We start from the raw sequence: 14,650 nt of genomic DNA, 5'->3' as shown, positions 1-14,650 counted from the left end.
ATGGCCTACCTGCAAAAGTCAATTTCCTGTCCTACCTAGAGTGAGGAGGGATTAACCCAAAGGTGCTCACTGCCAGGGTGACCAGGAAAAATTAATTACACATAAAACCAAAAAACAAAGGAATTCAGTTGCTACTTTGACTAGAAACCCAGATTTATTAAATCAAGTATTAGAGGATGAATCCAGTCCTGCTCATTCACCAACCAATGTTCAAATTACCAGGGATATTCAGAAACAAAATCAGAAAAAAGAAGCACCATATTTTGTTACAAAATTTAATAGTTCTCATAACAAAATAAAATACATTTTAAACAAACATTGGCATATCTTATGTATGGACCCAATATTGTCTAAATTTCTGGCAAGTAAACCCCCTATTGTTTTCACAAAATCAAACAATTTAAAAACTTTATTGGCTCCTAGTCTTCTAAAAGGTACAACATCCAATAAGAAAAAAGATCTAAGAGATGTGTTAGGTATTAAAGGGAATTACAGGTGTAATAAATGTAAAATTGTTCAAAAATGTTGACGCAGAATTGTTTTACAGTAAATCACATATGACAGATCATCAGTATGAGATCAATACCTAGGAAACACAGAAGAATTCTGCTGCCAGTGCTCAAGGGCCAACAAGCGTACAGTAGAATATCTTATTCTTACAGTAGGTCATGATGACACACGTCTGCAGCATATAAATGACACTCTAATCAAGCGTATTAAGCGGACCCAGTGGAGCAGGCTGGGGGAAGGGGTAAGGTGAGGCGACACTAAGAGTCGCCGACCATCCAAAGAACAGCCAGGCTGACGCTAAGTCACCCATCATCCACTCTGCCAATGAAGATACCTGCTGTCACGCTGCTTGATCCGGTGTAACCGATGAGATGAGGGTGAACCACCGTTGAGTGAATGCCTGCAGAGATGTGTGTCCTGGGATCCACGTGCAACCAGCAATAGTAACCGGAACAGCCAAACGAAGAAGCGGTGCACTGAGGTAAGTATGGAACCACACGCAGCTCTAACAAAAAACGACTAATTTATTGAAAAAAAGGGAACAAACATCACGAAGCTAGGAACCTCTGACGCGTTTCATCCCGCAAGGGACTTTGTCAAAGAGTGGTGAACTATCTCATATACCTCTATATACCACCGGCTTGACTGTGATAGGTCAGTAATAAATTGGTTAAGGACGGCAACTCCTATATGCAGCTGCAAGTTAATTAATGAGATTGATGTTCCATCTATACAAGCATAGTGGTGTATAAAAGGGGGAGAGAGGGATAATAACATACAAGTGTATACATAATACATATAACAACAAATATTAATAAACAACTTATTGCAAAACTACTGAAAAATAGTATAAACAGTAGTAGCAAGAGATAATATGAAACCAACATTTAAGCAACATAGATGAAAACAAGGAATAGATTAAATCAAACAGATAAGAGACAGGTTAAAAAATATATAATAGATAATAAAGTCAATAAATAATAATAACTAAATTACAATAAACACTATTAAAAAATATATATTATAATCACTAATTATAGTTAGATAATTATAATAATCATAAATATTAACCTGTCTATATCAACATATAGGGACATTTCACAGCACACCACAGAGGAGGCAGAGGTGTAGTTGTAGCTCCCCATCCGGACATGGAAGGCGAGACCCCCTACTACTATACACCACACTGCCCCCCTCCTTGCTTTTACTTCCCCACAGAAGCCTTTGGTTTCTGTTTTTATAGGTTTATTTTCATGTTTTTTATTAAAATTAGTTTTTTATCCTCCAGACCATAGTGTCTTTCATTTGTTGTTTAAACCCATCTTCAGCTTCAGCTACACCAGGAATAGAAGTGCAAAGAAACCGCTAGGAGTGTGTACTCACACTGGCCCGTGTGAGTAGTGTGTTATATATACACTTTGTATCTTTGTCCCCACCCCTCCATCACCATCTGCTACCAATTGGGTAATATCACTTAATGGGCAGAAACAAGATACCAAGATAGGAACACACTAACATTAGCCCGTGTGAGTGCTAGATTATACCATTTTATTTCAGTGGCTTACAAATACCCCATCCACCCCTCATTGAAGTCTCTATATACGTATGACTTAATCCTATCCTCTTTTTTTGTTTATATGAGAGGAAATCCCCCTGGAGCGGAACATTGAACCAACGAAGTAAGCAGAACATACAACAAGAAGAAGAACTCACACCGCGGGGAGAAAAGCATCATCGCAAGATCAACTGGATTCCCAAAGAAACCTTGAAGCGACTGAGCTTACACAAGGCCGTGTAAGTTATATATTATTATTTTTACCCTTCCACCCACACATACACATTTATGTATGTTCACCCCTTAAAATTGGACATCAGCCACCTGAGCCATTACGCTTGCTCAGGGTATAACCGCTACATTTTATTAAGTGTCAATTATTAGATCTATTACACTGCCTGTTTCCCACAACTGTGCTCCCCCATCCTTTTTGTATTCATTGCCTATAAGGGTCCTGGATAGATCCTGCCGGGGTTCCGAGTCACAGGAGGACATCATTTGAAAACCACTCTCAGGCAGTATCATACCCCCCTACTCTTACATTTCCGTATATCCGACAAGCTCCACAGAGATAGCGCCCGGGTATCTCTCCAAACAGGTTTTGATTGGAGGAAGATATTCTCCCACCAATGGAATTGAGCAAAGGTTAGGTATAGGGACCCCTGTCTATAAAGATGCGTGTAACCCTCATTCCCGTGTTGTTGTTGAATCCTGTGAAGATCTAATCCTGAGGAATAAACTGCTACCTGTGTGACCTGGTATTTCGTTCCTGTGATTTTTGTGTGTTTTTATCCCGTGTTATTCGTTTTACTGTGTGTGTTAGTCTAAAAAGAAATAAACTTACAGGTTTATTTTATCGCTGTCTTGCTACAAATCGGTTGCCAGTAACCTATTGACGAGGCGTTGGAAGGTAACTAGAAATTCATATAAGCCACTCGGAGTGATGGAAGCTGACTTGTACCGCGCCTCCTGGGTCAGTGGGATTTGCGAGTACCCCCTGGACAAATCCATGGTAGTCCGATACATTGCCCCCATGAGCTAATCTAGCAGCTCTGTCTGCCCTTCACAAAATCAGTTTGGTGTGGGTGTAATCACCTCAGGGAGAAGATGTTGAAGTCTATCTGCTAGAATTTTGGTTACTATTTTGTAGTCAAGATTGAGGAGGGAAATTGGTTAGTAAGAAGCCAGCTCTTACGAGTCTTTATATTTTTTTGGGATTCATTTGATTACCACTGAACCAAAACCCAGGGGGCTTTTTCCTAGTGACATTATTCAAATTATATACCTGTAACAGACATGCTCACCACAAACTGGGACAGGACCGCGGGTCTGAGGTGGGGATGTGTATACACCGACCTTAGACAACAAAGCCAGTTCTGGATTGCGCAGTTTGTAGTCAATCGTAGCCTGTTCAGGGTTGGAGAAAGCAGGGTAATCCATGGACAAGCCGGGGGAACAGTTGGAGACATCAGAGTAGTTGATATCCAGGCTGGGGTTCGGCAACTGGTAGGCTGGTGTAAAGCGCTTCAGCTTAGCAGCTGAATCGTGGGAATGGCCTCTGCCCGAGGAGCGGCCCATGATTAAGGTCTTTGTAAGGGGTGAATGCAGCAGCTCCCAGGAACAAGGCTAGACTAGCACTGGGGATCCAGCGCTTCAGTACAGGAACTAGGAACAAGACCTCTGCCTGGGGTGAATGCAGCAGGTCTCAGGAAAAAGGCAAGGCAGGAGTGGATGTGGAAACACAGTTACATCCAAGTGAATCTTGGTTTATGCTCAGCAATGAGGGAAAGGGAGAGCCCAGTATAAGAACGGCAGATAGCCAATCCCAATACAGGGGTGTGTGAGAATTTCTCCAATGCCAGAGCAGAGAGACAGAGCTGCAGTGATTGCAAGCACAGGTGATAGTGCTTGCAGATCCAAGGGGAGGGCTGTCTGAGAGCTCACCAACTCTGCAGGAGTGAGCTCCAGCCAAACCCAGGAACGGATTCCTTACAGTACCTCTACCAGGTGTGGTGTTATTTCTATGGTCAGATGTTTAAAATATTTTGACGAGTAACCCTTAGGTCCTGGAGCTTTAAGTGTTTTAAGCCTTGTAATAGCTCTAGAGACTTCCTCTGTGGTGATGGAGATGTTTAGAATATCTTTTGAGTTCTGACAGCTAATGGAGTCTTAGATCTCTCCAGAATTAATCCTGCCGATCTAGGTTAATGTTTAGATGATTATATAGGTCTGCGTAGAATTTATGCAAGATGTCTGCTTTTTTTTGTTACAAGTATGCCTAGTCCCAGTCTGGTCTCAAGGCCGCTATATGACAGGTGGAGCGATTGTGGTACTAAGTTAGCAAGCATCTTCCCGGCTTTATTCCCGTAACGCATAAATCTTGCATTTCAATAATTTTGATTCAGCAGTTCTCTCATGTAATAGTATATCAAGCGCACTTTTTTTAACCAAATACACATTTATGTTATGAGGAGTCAGTGATTCTTTGACTTTGGAGTAAGTTTCAGTTAACTTGTAGTTACAATAGAGATATTTTCCATTGTTTTTTTTCTCTGGTAAGAGACGTACAATATTATGTCCCCTCTTTGGACTACTAAGCAGTTTCCCAAAACAATAAAAGGGTCCCCTATATGTTCTGCGTTATTGTCTTTGAATTGTGCCCATTTATTATGAACTGCTGCTCAAAAGCTGCCCTGAGCTTACAATTTGGAGGGGAACGACCATGTTCTCGGGACCATCGTATCAGGGTCCAACTGTATTTGGAGCCCTACTGGGGTGTGGTCTGATATACAGGCTTGTAAATCTTAGCTTTGGATAATTTCTGGAAAAGAGGGTCGAGACCAACAGGTAATCAATGTGTGACATAATTATGCGCACATGAAACAGAGGTATAATCCCTCTGCAATGGGTAGAGAAGTCTCCAGGATCTACAAGATTCAATTATTTTTTTAAGAAATGTAATATCTGAATGGCTTGCGATCTTATATTATGCCAATCTGGCAGTGACACGTTTAAGGGGCCAGTCCCTCCTAGAACCAAGGTGTACTAATAGCAGCGACCGGTTTAAGGTGTCCGTCTCTCCTTGGACCAAAGTGTAATAAGGGCAGTGACCCGTTTAAAGGGTCAGTCCCCTTGATACGATGATAAACATTGTGAATCGAGCCTTGGGAGAGGATACCAGAGGTAAAGCCAACCTGTATCCCCATTCCCTTTATCGGCTCAACAATATGGACAAGGTGGAATAAGGGTACACAAAACACTTGATTGACAAACATGTCCCCCCACTGAGAGGCTTTGAGGAAATTCAATTTGGAATTATTTTACAAAGGAACTGAAGCAGCCAAATATTTTCTTTTAGTTCAATTAGATAGTTTAAGGAAGCAAATTTGTTTTTAAAAGGCTTTACAAAAGAGTGTTTTTTGTCTGGCAGTGCGGGATTGTACACTGAACCTTTAGAGCGCCCGTATGATGGATCAGGTACTCCATGGGCACATATCCTCCATGCCAGCAAATTAATTAAAATATGTCAATCTCTTGGTTTAATGTATTCAGCAAAAAACATCTATTAATATTTTGGTCTTAGATTGGACTGCAGCTCTAGGAATTAAAGCAGCAAAACGTGAAAAATCCTATATATTTTTAAAATTATTATTTGAACTAAAACCAGTTCTGTAGTATTAGATAAACACTGACTACATTTTAAAAAAAACTTGTAATGCCATTTTTAATGATTTTATTGAATGTACTGATCATCCTTTGGTTGCTACAGCAACCATTTATTTTGTCATATCCACTTCCACTTTTGATTCAGGCTCTCACTGTAAGGATCCGCGCTGAGGGTACACCCGCTTCCAGCGCCTCCTTACCTTTGATCTGTGCCGCCCAGGCTCCCCGGCGGTGTCCCTCACTCCTTGCGGCCCCCTCCACGGCTGCCCCCGCACTTACGGTCGCACGCGTCACCCTTACGGGCGCGCGCAGACTCAGGCCTCCATTTGCTGGCGCCGGGCGCCTGACTCCGCCTCCTCTGACGCGGCACGCGCATCACGCGCTTCCCTGCCCTGTCAGGTCCGCCCCCCAGGCCCTTCTCCCCTATCTGATCCTTCCCCGGGCCGCTCCTCCGCTCCTCCCCTTGCTCTGACAGGTCCCAGCTTCCCAGGCACTTCTCCCCTATCAGGTCCTCCCTCGGGACGCTGCCCCGTCCCTCCCCTCACTCTGATAGGGGAGAAGTGTCTTGCAGGCTGGGGCCAATCAGGTCCTCCTTCGGGCTGCTCCTCTGTCCCCCTTTCCTCTGATAGGTCCCAGCCCCCTATTTAGTCTCCCTTCACCATTTCCTCCTTGCTCTGCATAGCTTCTGTACCTTGGTGCTGTCTGCTGTTGCCTGGCCCCTTCTCACTTTCAGTTCCTGTTCCTGTCCCTGGATATTCTGCTGACCTCCCTGGATTTTGACCTTTGGCTTTGGACTTCGTTTACGCTGCTCTCTGGAACCCCTTGGATTTGGCTTTGGACTTTCTACCTTGCAGACTTCTATATCCCCTGGACACGGCTAACGGACAATCTACTACGCTGCTCTCTCCATCCCACGACCATTGGCTTACGGACTTTAACTTCCACCGCTGGAGTTGACAAGTACGGTACCTTATCTATTTTTTTACCTGGACCATCTACGCTACTTCCACACTCCGGCCGTGCCCCGTTTACTGTTAGGTGTGTGGTATTACTCCTTTCCACCTCAGTCCCGGGGTCTCGTCTGGCTTGTGGGCAGGCCGAGCGTTACACTCACCTTTTTGAGCTCTGCCCTTTGGCAATAAAGTATCATAATCAGATATGTTGCTTTGTTCTATAACAGCAAACTGTTTATTACTCTGAAATATCCAACAATAATGTGTTAAACTTCGCAATATGTTACATATCAGCAACAGCATTTCACAGACTGTAGCATAGTTAGAAGGCAGCCATTCAGTTAGGTACGCAATCATGATTTTACCAGATTTATAACAGGAGCACCAGTTTAGGCAAGAGTGCAGAATAATCCATCGTCACATACTTTACATATGAAATAAGAAAAATAAATAATAAAGGGTGTGTGGGGGGGGGGGGGAAATGTAGTATTGCTGCTGTAAAGAAGTATTTGCTTACCCAGAGAGTTAAGGGTCTGGTAATTCTCCATCATCACGTCCCTATAAAGCAGCTTCTGCCCCTCTCCTAAATACCCCCACTCCGACTCCGAGAAGTACACAGCCACGTCATCAAACTTTATTGGTACCTAAAACACAGACAATTTCATAAATCGGGATACTCTTATTCCGGTTCAGAGATGTGTGTATATAAGACCAGGTCCCCAGTGGCCGCTGTGGTGTGCGCACCACACCACAGCCCTCTATGGAGCAGGCCCCAGTGGCCGTGTGTGTGTGGCATGCAAAGCGCGATGACACGTATGCTGGCAGGGAAGACAAGAATTTTGTTGTGCCGCAACGCGATCACGTGGACGGCAGGCAGGCAGCCAATGGAAGGGCAGATATGCCCCATCATCCCAGCACTCCCTAAAGACCGTGGCTTTTATCTGTGCAAACCCTTCACATATACCCCAACATTTTACTGCCTTCCTTACAGCCATGGTTTACCCCTCCCTATACTCTCACACAGACATCCTGTTGTCCTCCTGCATTGTTATACCCCTCCCTATAAAACCCGACATCCTGCTGCTCTCCTCAATGCATTGAATACCTCTCCCTATACACCCCAACATCCTGCTGTCCTCCTCAATACCATGGTACAATCCTCCTTATACATCCTACTGCTCTCCTCATTGCCTAGTTATACTATTCCCTATGCACCCCAAAATCCTCCTACCCTCTTCACTGCCATGCTAGACCCTACCCTATGCACTCTGACATCCTGCTGTCTCCTTACTGCATTTTTATAATCCTCCCTATACACCCAAAAATCATGCTGCCCTCCTCACTGCCATGCTATACCCCACCTTATACATCCCAGAATCCTGTTTAATGAGGGCTATAGCCTGGTAGTGAGGAGGGCAGCAGGATGTTGGGGTGCCTCACTGCCATGGTATAACCCTGCATAGACACCCCAACATTCTACTGCCCTACTCACTGACATTTTATTCCCATCCCTATACACCCCAACATCATGATCCCCTTTCCTCTGCCTTGTTATATCCCTCCCTATACACCCTGAAATCCTGCTGCCCTCCTCACCCTCCCCACACACTGCAACATCCTGCTGCCCTCCTCAATGCCCCCTCCCTATACATCCCAACATCATGCTGCTCTCCACTGCTTTGTTATACCCCTCCCTATACAACCCAACATCCTGATCCCCGTCCTCACTGCATTTTAAATCCCTCCCTATACAACCCAACCTGCTGATGCTTATTCACTGCATTGTTATTGAGACAGTACGTGGTAACCAGGCTCTCAAATAAAGGTTAAGCCCATTTTTTATAACCCCTGGCCACTATATATAGGGGTAAAAGAGAGTTAACTCTTGGGCCCAGTAACATTGTAACTTTCCAATGCATAACATAAAATATTTTTATTGCATGTGTTTATCTTTCCGGGCATGCCAGTGAGCAGGGATTGCTAGGGCATGAGTTTCAAGGGGGGGTTTGCAGAGGAATTCTTGTCAGAATGTGTCTACAGTGGTGGCCGCCTTTAACCTCCTGCGGCCGCCACCGCGGGATTTTTAAAAACGCGGGCAGATGCTGTGTTTTTTCGCTGTTTTCCGGCACCGCGGGCGCTTTCAATGTTAAGCCGCATTAGCGCTTGTCTGATGATGCGGCCGACGCGCGGAAAAGCCAGACACAAATTGAAAACATCCCCGCATTTTTACGGGTAAGTAGGAGGATAGGAGAGGCAGCAGCAGTAGGTAGTTGGGGTCCGGAATTGTCAGTTCCCCTAAAAATGTACCCGGGAATCATGGCCGATTTTCAGATACATGTAGGCACGATGTCCCAGCAATATCTCCCCTCGAAAACGCTTGCACGACTCACCGCTAGGGTTTCCTGCTTCAGCACAGCCCAGAAAGGTAAATGGGGCAAAGGGATGTAAAGTGTCCCTGTAACTATGAGGGGTCCCTATGTTAAGGGGTATACACAGTTACTGCTGAGGTAGCCCAGAACCTGTATTGGGTTTGTGGGTGCTCCAACCGTAGATAAGGTTGTGAGGGGACTCTCAGAGTCCAGTCATAGGCTGCGGTCCCAGTCAGCACTGTGGCAGGTGTGACCGGCAGGGGGGTTGGAGGGGGCGGCGCGTGCATAGCGCTAACCGCGATCAGCGGTCTTCCAGGGAGAGAGGGAGATTGTGACGGGAGGAGGCATGGTGGGAGTTTTGTGGGGGCGTGGCCATGACCTCACGCGGCTGGTACGCCCTCATTAAGTGAACCGCCGGCAGGGGCGTGGCCACGCCTCCGTCGCAAGTTCTAAACTCAATTTTATTGAGTTTAAAAAACCTTGCAGTACGGCACGGTGCACCTTCAGCGGGAAGGTGCGTACTGTGCCCAGCCCCATTGAGGGGCGGTGCTTATACGCACAGCGCGAGGTGTGCGCTGTAGCAGTTACTGGGACTGCAGCCTAAGGAGTGTGGGGAATAAAGGCTACATAATAAATACATCTTTCTATTCCTCATACCCAGGGGCTTAGGGATGTATTAAGGTATAGTTTATTGATACATTGTAATGTATTTTAATGAGCTGGGACTTTCGGAACTGATGTTCCAACAGACTGTCAGGGCTAACCCATAGGCGCCAGTAAGAATTCAAAGTAGCCAGAGATGCCAAAGGTTTGAAAGCCATTTGGGTAGCAGGGAAGGGCTCAAGTACCAGGTCCGGAGGACAATGGCACTCGTCCGGGCTGCCATTTCTTTTGCCAGACCTACTGTAGTGGAGCATAGGATATGATCGAAGAAGATACAAAAGAATTCTCCAGTAAGTTGCACTCTATGTTAGAATAGTAATGTATGTTTGGGACAACTATGGTCCTAGCAAATAGGATAAATTGCAATGGCCATCTATTGAGTAGGAATCAAAGAACCCAGTTAAAATAAAACAATAACATTTTAGTATTGTATTGTATGTCTTTATTTATATAGCGCCATTAATGTACATAGCGCTTCACAGTAGTAATACATGTGGTAATCAAATAAATAACAGAGCATGGGAATAAGTGCTTTAGACATAAAATTAACATTAAGGAAGAGGAGTCCCTGCCCCGAGGAGCTTACAGTCTAATTGGTAGGTAGGGAGAACGTACAGAGACCGTATGAGGGAGTTCTGGTAAGTGCGTCTGCAGGGGGCCAAACTTTGTGACCCATAGGCAGCGTGCTTGGGCTACTGGGTGAATGATCGTAGTTCCAAAAGTAATGTGGAAGGAGGTAGTAGGGCCAGGTTTGGGAGGAAGTACGAGGAGCTCTGTTTTAGCCATTGTGACATAGTCCAAAGATGTTAGGCAGCTTGCTGCCCCGTTTTAGGTCAGAAAGTGCAGGAATAGTTAAAAATGTTCCATTCCACAGCTTCACATTAACTCAGGCTGCTGGATGGAAAATCCAGACCACAGATTACAATGGGTCTAGTTCTCCCTCACCTGCTCTTCTAATCACTTGCACAGGTATTTAGAGCAGAGAGGTTTGCATTTCAGTCTCTCTCCTTAGAGCCTGAAGGCTGGGGGTGTCGCTGCTCCCCGGAATCCAGTTCGGGGTGGACGGCCCCTCCAAGTATCACAGTACCAGAGGATTTGCCTGGACACTTGGGACAGAGTTCCCACCACGAACAGATAAGACAAACAAATATGTATTGCTGTTTCTAAAAGACTATGCTGTATCTAGTGACCCTAAATGAGAGGGCATTGTTTTAAGCTGGGGAACCAGGTTAGTTGGCCCAGCAGCAGTTAGAGGTTGATTATGCTGTGTAGTTAGATCCCTGAAAGGGATAGGATTTTGTTTATATAATTTAGTTTCTTGTTACTTGAAATAACAGTGTGGGAAATACTATGACACTGATATAAGTGAACCGCTGAATGAAAATGTCTGAGTGCCTCTAACCTACACATGTTAAAGCTGCAGTACCTTACTTGGATGAAAATAAAGCAGGCAGAAGCCTGAGTTAAGCAACGTAATACTTTGCATGTTCCTGTTTGTTGTATAATTAACCCTAGAATACTGTGTTGGGAAGAACCCAGACAGACGTCAGCGCTACAAAAGAGGGGCGTTTGTCACACCATGTTGAGTTTAAAGCGGCGGAGGGCCATCCAGGATGATATAGCAGAGAGACATTCAGAAACTTTGGTTTGTACAGTAGGTGTAAGGTCAGGTGTTGAAAAGTATATTTGTGTGTCGTCAGCATAGAGGTGATAATTAAACCCAAAGATGTTATTAGGTCACCTAGAGAGAATGTGTACAGAGAAAAGAGAAGAGGTCCCAGGACAGAGCCCTGGGGTACCCCCACAGAGAGATCAATAGAGGAAAAGGAGGTGTTAGCAGAAGAGACACTGAAAGTACGATGGGAGAGGTAGGATGAGATCCAGGATAGAGCTTTGTTCCGAATACCAAGAGTATGGAGAATGTGAAGGAGAAGAGGGTGGTCCACGGTGTCAAATGCTGAAGGGAGGTCGAGTAATATGAGCAGAGTGTAATGACCTCTGTCTTTGGCAGCATGGAGGTCGTCAGTTATTTTAGTGAGGGCTGTTTCCGTGGAGTGAGCAGTGCGGAAGCCAGATTGTAGAGGGTCTAGGAGAGAATAGGTGTTGAGAAAATGGAGCAAGCGAGAGAATACACGACGTTCAAGGAGTTTAGAGGCAAAAGGCAGGAGGGAGACAGGTCGATAGTTAGAAAGACAGGTAGGGTCAAGCTTGCTGTTTTTGAATAATAGTATGACTGTAGAATGTTTGAAGGAGGATGGAAAGGTTCCAGAGCAGAGGGAGGAGTTAAAAATGTGTGTGAGCGTAGGGATTATAGTAGGAGCAAGAGGTTTTAGGAGATGGGAGGAAATGGGATCAAGAGGGCAAGTGGTAGAGGGAGAAGAGGCGATCAACAGCGACACATCCTCCTCTGAGACAGTGGAAAAAGAGTCAAGGAAGGAAGGAGGAGAGTTAGGAAGAGGTGTAGGATGGGAGGAAGAGACAGAGGGGATGTTCTGACGTATGGATTCTACCTTTTCCATAAAATAGTCAGCAAAGTCCTGAGCGGAGATGGAGGAAGGAGAGGCAGCTGAGGGTAGTTTGAGTAGAGTATCAAAGACAGAGAACAGTCGGCGTGGGTTAGACTTGTGCATGTTGATTAGTGAATAAAAGTAGGCTTGTTTAGCTTGCGAGAGGGCAGAGTTGAAACAGGATAGCATAAATTTGTAGTGAAGGAAGTCTGCGAGAGTATGAGATTTCCTCCAGAGGCGTTCAGAGGAACGAGTGGAGGAACGCAGCATGCGTGTGTGGGAATTTAGCCAGGGTCTAGGGTTAGAAGGGCGAGGGCGGCAGAGAGAAAGCTGGGCATGTAGATCAAGAAAGGAGGACAAGGCAGAATTGTAGTTCCTGACCAGGTTGTTGGGGTCTGTAGCAGAGCTTAGAGAGAGGAGAGGGAGGAGCATAAAGTGGACTCAAAGTCAGGTAAGTGAATAGAGCGCAGGTTTCTGCAGAACCGGGGGGCAGATGGAGGTGGAGAAGGGGAGAAGCGAGAGAGAGAATGAGGTGATGGTCAGAGAGAGGAAAAGGGGAAATTGAGAAATCGGAGAGAGAGAAGTTTTTAGTGAAAACCAGGTCTAAGTAGTGCCCATTCTTGTGGGTGCTGGCTGCAGTCCACTGTTGAAGGCCAAAAGAAGAGGTTAGAGAAAGAAAGCGGGAAGCCCAAGGGAGAGAGGGGTCATCAGTGTGGCAATTGAAGTCCCCAAGGTGAAGAACAGGGGAGTCTGAGGAGAGAAAGAGAGCCAGGATTCAAAGTGAGAGAGAAAGGCAGAAGGGGGATGAGTAGAGGTAGGTGGGCGATAGATGACCGCCACATGGACAGGGAGAGGAGAGAAGATCTGGACAGTGTGAGCCTCAAAGGAGGGAAAAGCAAGAGATGGAGGAATAAGAAGGGTTTGGTAACGGCAGAGAGAGGAGAGCAGGATCCCCACACCTCCACCCCTGCCATCAGGGCGCGGAGTGTGGGAGAAGGAAAGGCCACCATAGGAGAGGGCAGCTTCCAGAGCAGAGTCAGACTAAGTGAGCCAGGTCTCAGTTATAGCAAAAAGGAGCAGAGAGTGAGAGAGAAAAAAGTAATGTACAGAGAGGAACTTGTTAGAAAGGGAGCGAGCATTCCAAAGGGCACAGGAGAAAGGGAGAGAGGAGGGAGGGTGGCAGGGGATGGGTATGAGGTTGGAGGGATTGACACCAGAAGGAGTAGAGGTTGCAATTGGCAGGCGAGGACGAGCGCATGTAGGAATAAGGTAGGGACCAGGATTGGGAGAGATATCCCCAGAAGCAAGGAGGAGAAGCATGGGTAGAAAGAGAATATGTGAGGATGATATATTGCTGGGGATATAGCTTTGTGGTGTCAGAAGGCACAGGTAAGAAATGAGTTCATGTGAACAGAGAAGTGGTGAAGGAAGGAGAGATGGAGATATATGAATAGAGTTAGAGACATAATGAGGCTGGTAAAAAGAAGTGCATAATTTGAGAAGAAGTGAAGTCACAGCAAATATAAATGGTATAGGCAGCATCACAGCAGTAATGATGCAGTCTGGTATTGATGATATCCTCCTTTCCAGCGTAGTTCAAAAGCAGGAATCAGGACCATTACATCAATTAGTGACTCTGTGAACTTATTTATAGTGTAAATTGTTTAAAATCTCTATAGGAGTCAGACCTAGTGGAGCCTGACCCAGTGGGTGGCAACGAGAAAGCCAAGGACGGAGGTGGCAAACTTGCGCAGGTCCCCTGGCAATTTCATATTTCCCACTGACCCGGCTTTTCAGACTGGCTTGGCTCTGATTGCCTACTGAGAAAGTTCCCACGCGTTGATTGGCTGCCGAGTTTCATGAATGAAACTCAGAATACTATAAGAATCGTCTAAGCCAATGATATTGGAGATTCCCAATACTAAGAGCGCGAGCGGGCTTTTCAATGTTGCTCTTGAGCGAATAGAAGAGCAACCGGCTTCGATTGCAAACCAGGAAAGCCTGCCTGCCAGATTATAAGTCCAGCTTTTTGTGACCAAGTTCTCAAAATTGAACATAGCGGTTAAGGCTGGAATTTGATGCCGATTTAGATTCCAGAGAACTGTGGCAGCTCGCCGTCAAGAAAAGTCCAAGTTCTCAGAAGACAAGGGAGCGGTGGCGTGAGGAACTTCACGACGATTTGGGAACCAGGAGATTTCGGGCTAAGTCTCGGTCAGGGTAAAACTCTTATTTAGAGTTCCCTGCACATAGGAGAGTCTAGTTTTCGATCCCCAGACCCCCAACAAGTGTGTTTTTCGTCTGTATTTTGTGTATCATAGTGTGTAAGCCAATTTGAGCGAATAAATTACAATTTATTTTATTACCTTGTTTTGCTCAATGAAAGATACTGGTAAAAAGGTGTAAACTGCCTGGTCTCCCTTGACAGTT

The 14,650-nt window shown here is 45.5% G+C and overlaps 1 protein-coding gene across 2 annotated transcripts in view; it reads right to left on the bottom strand.

Annotated features, from left to right (window-relative positions):
- Positions 1–359: 359 nt before the first annotated feature.
- The window catches only part of LOC142495796 (zinc finger protein 92 homolog), a 234,605-nt gene continuing 220,314 nt past the window's right edge, over positions 360–14,650 (bottom strand). Inside the window, exons 7-8 of one of the 2 annotated variants that reach the window (XR_012801816.1) lie at positions 7,202–7,328; positions 360–927 (exon numbers count right to left, since the gene is read on the bottom strand). Coding sequence is in view for 1 of the 2 variants with exons in the window: in XM_075601768.1 (XP_075457883.1) it covers positions 813–1,015; positions 7,202–7,328 (330 nt within the window). In the remaining variant the exon portion in view is untranslated. Of the gene's footprint in view, positions 1,016–7,201; positions 7,329–14,650 lie in introns of both variants that reach the window. The other variant, XM_075601768.1, reaches the window with a different exon arrangement.

This window comes from Ascaphus truei, chromosome 5 (assembly GCF_040206685.1).
Source record: "Ascaphus truei isolate aAscTru1 chromosome 5, aAscTru1.hap1, whole genome shotgun sequence".
Classification (NCBI taxonomy): domain Eukaryota; kingdom Metazoa; phylum Chordata; class Amphibia; order Anura; family Ascaphidae; genus Ascaphus; species Ascaphus truei.
Note: the sequence above shows the minus strand (reverse complement) of the source record. Positions and strands in the feature narration are given on the sequence as shown.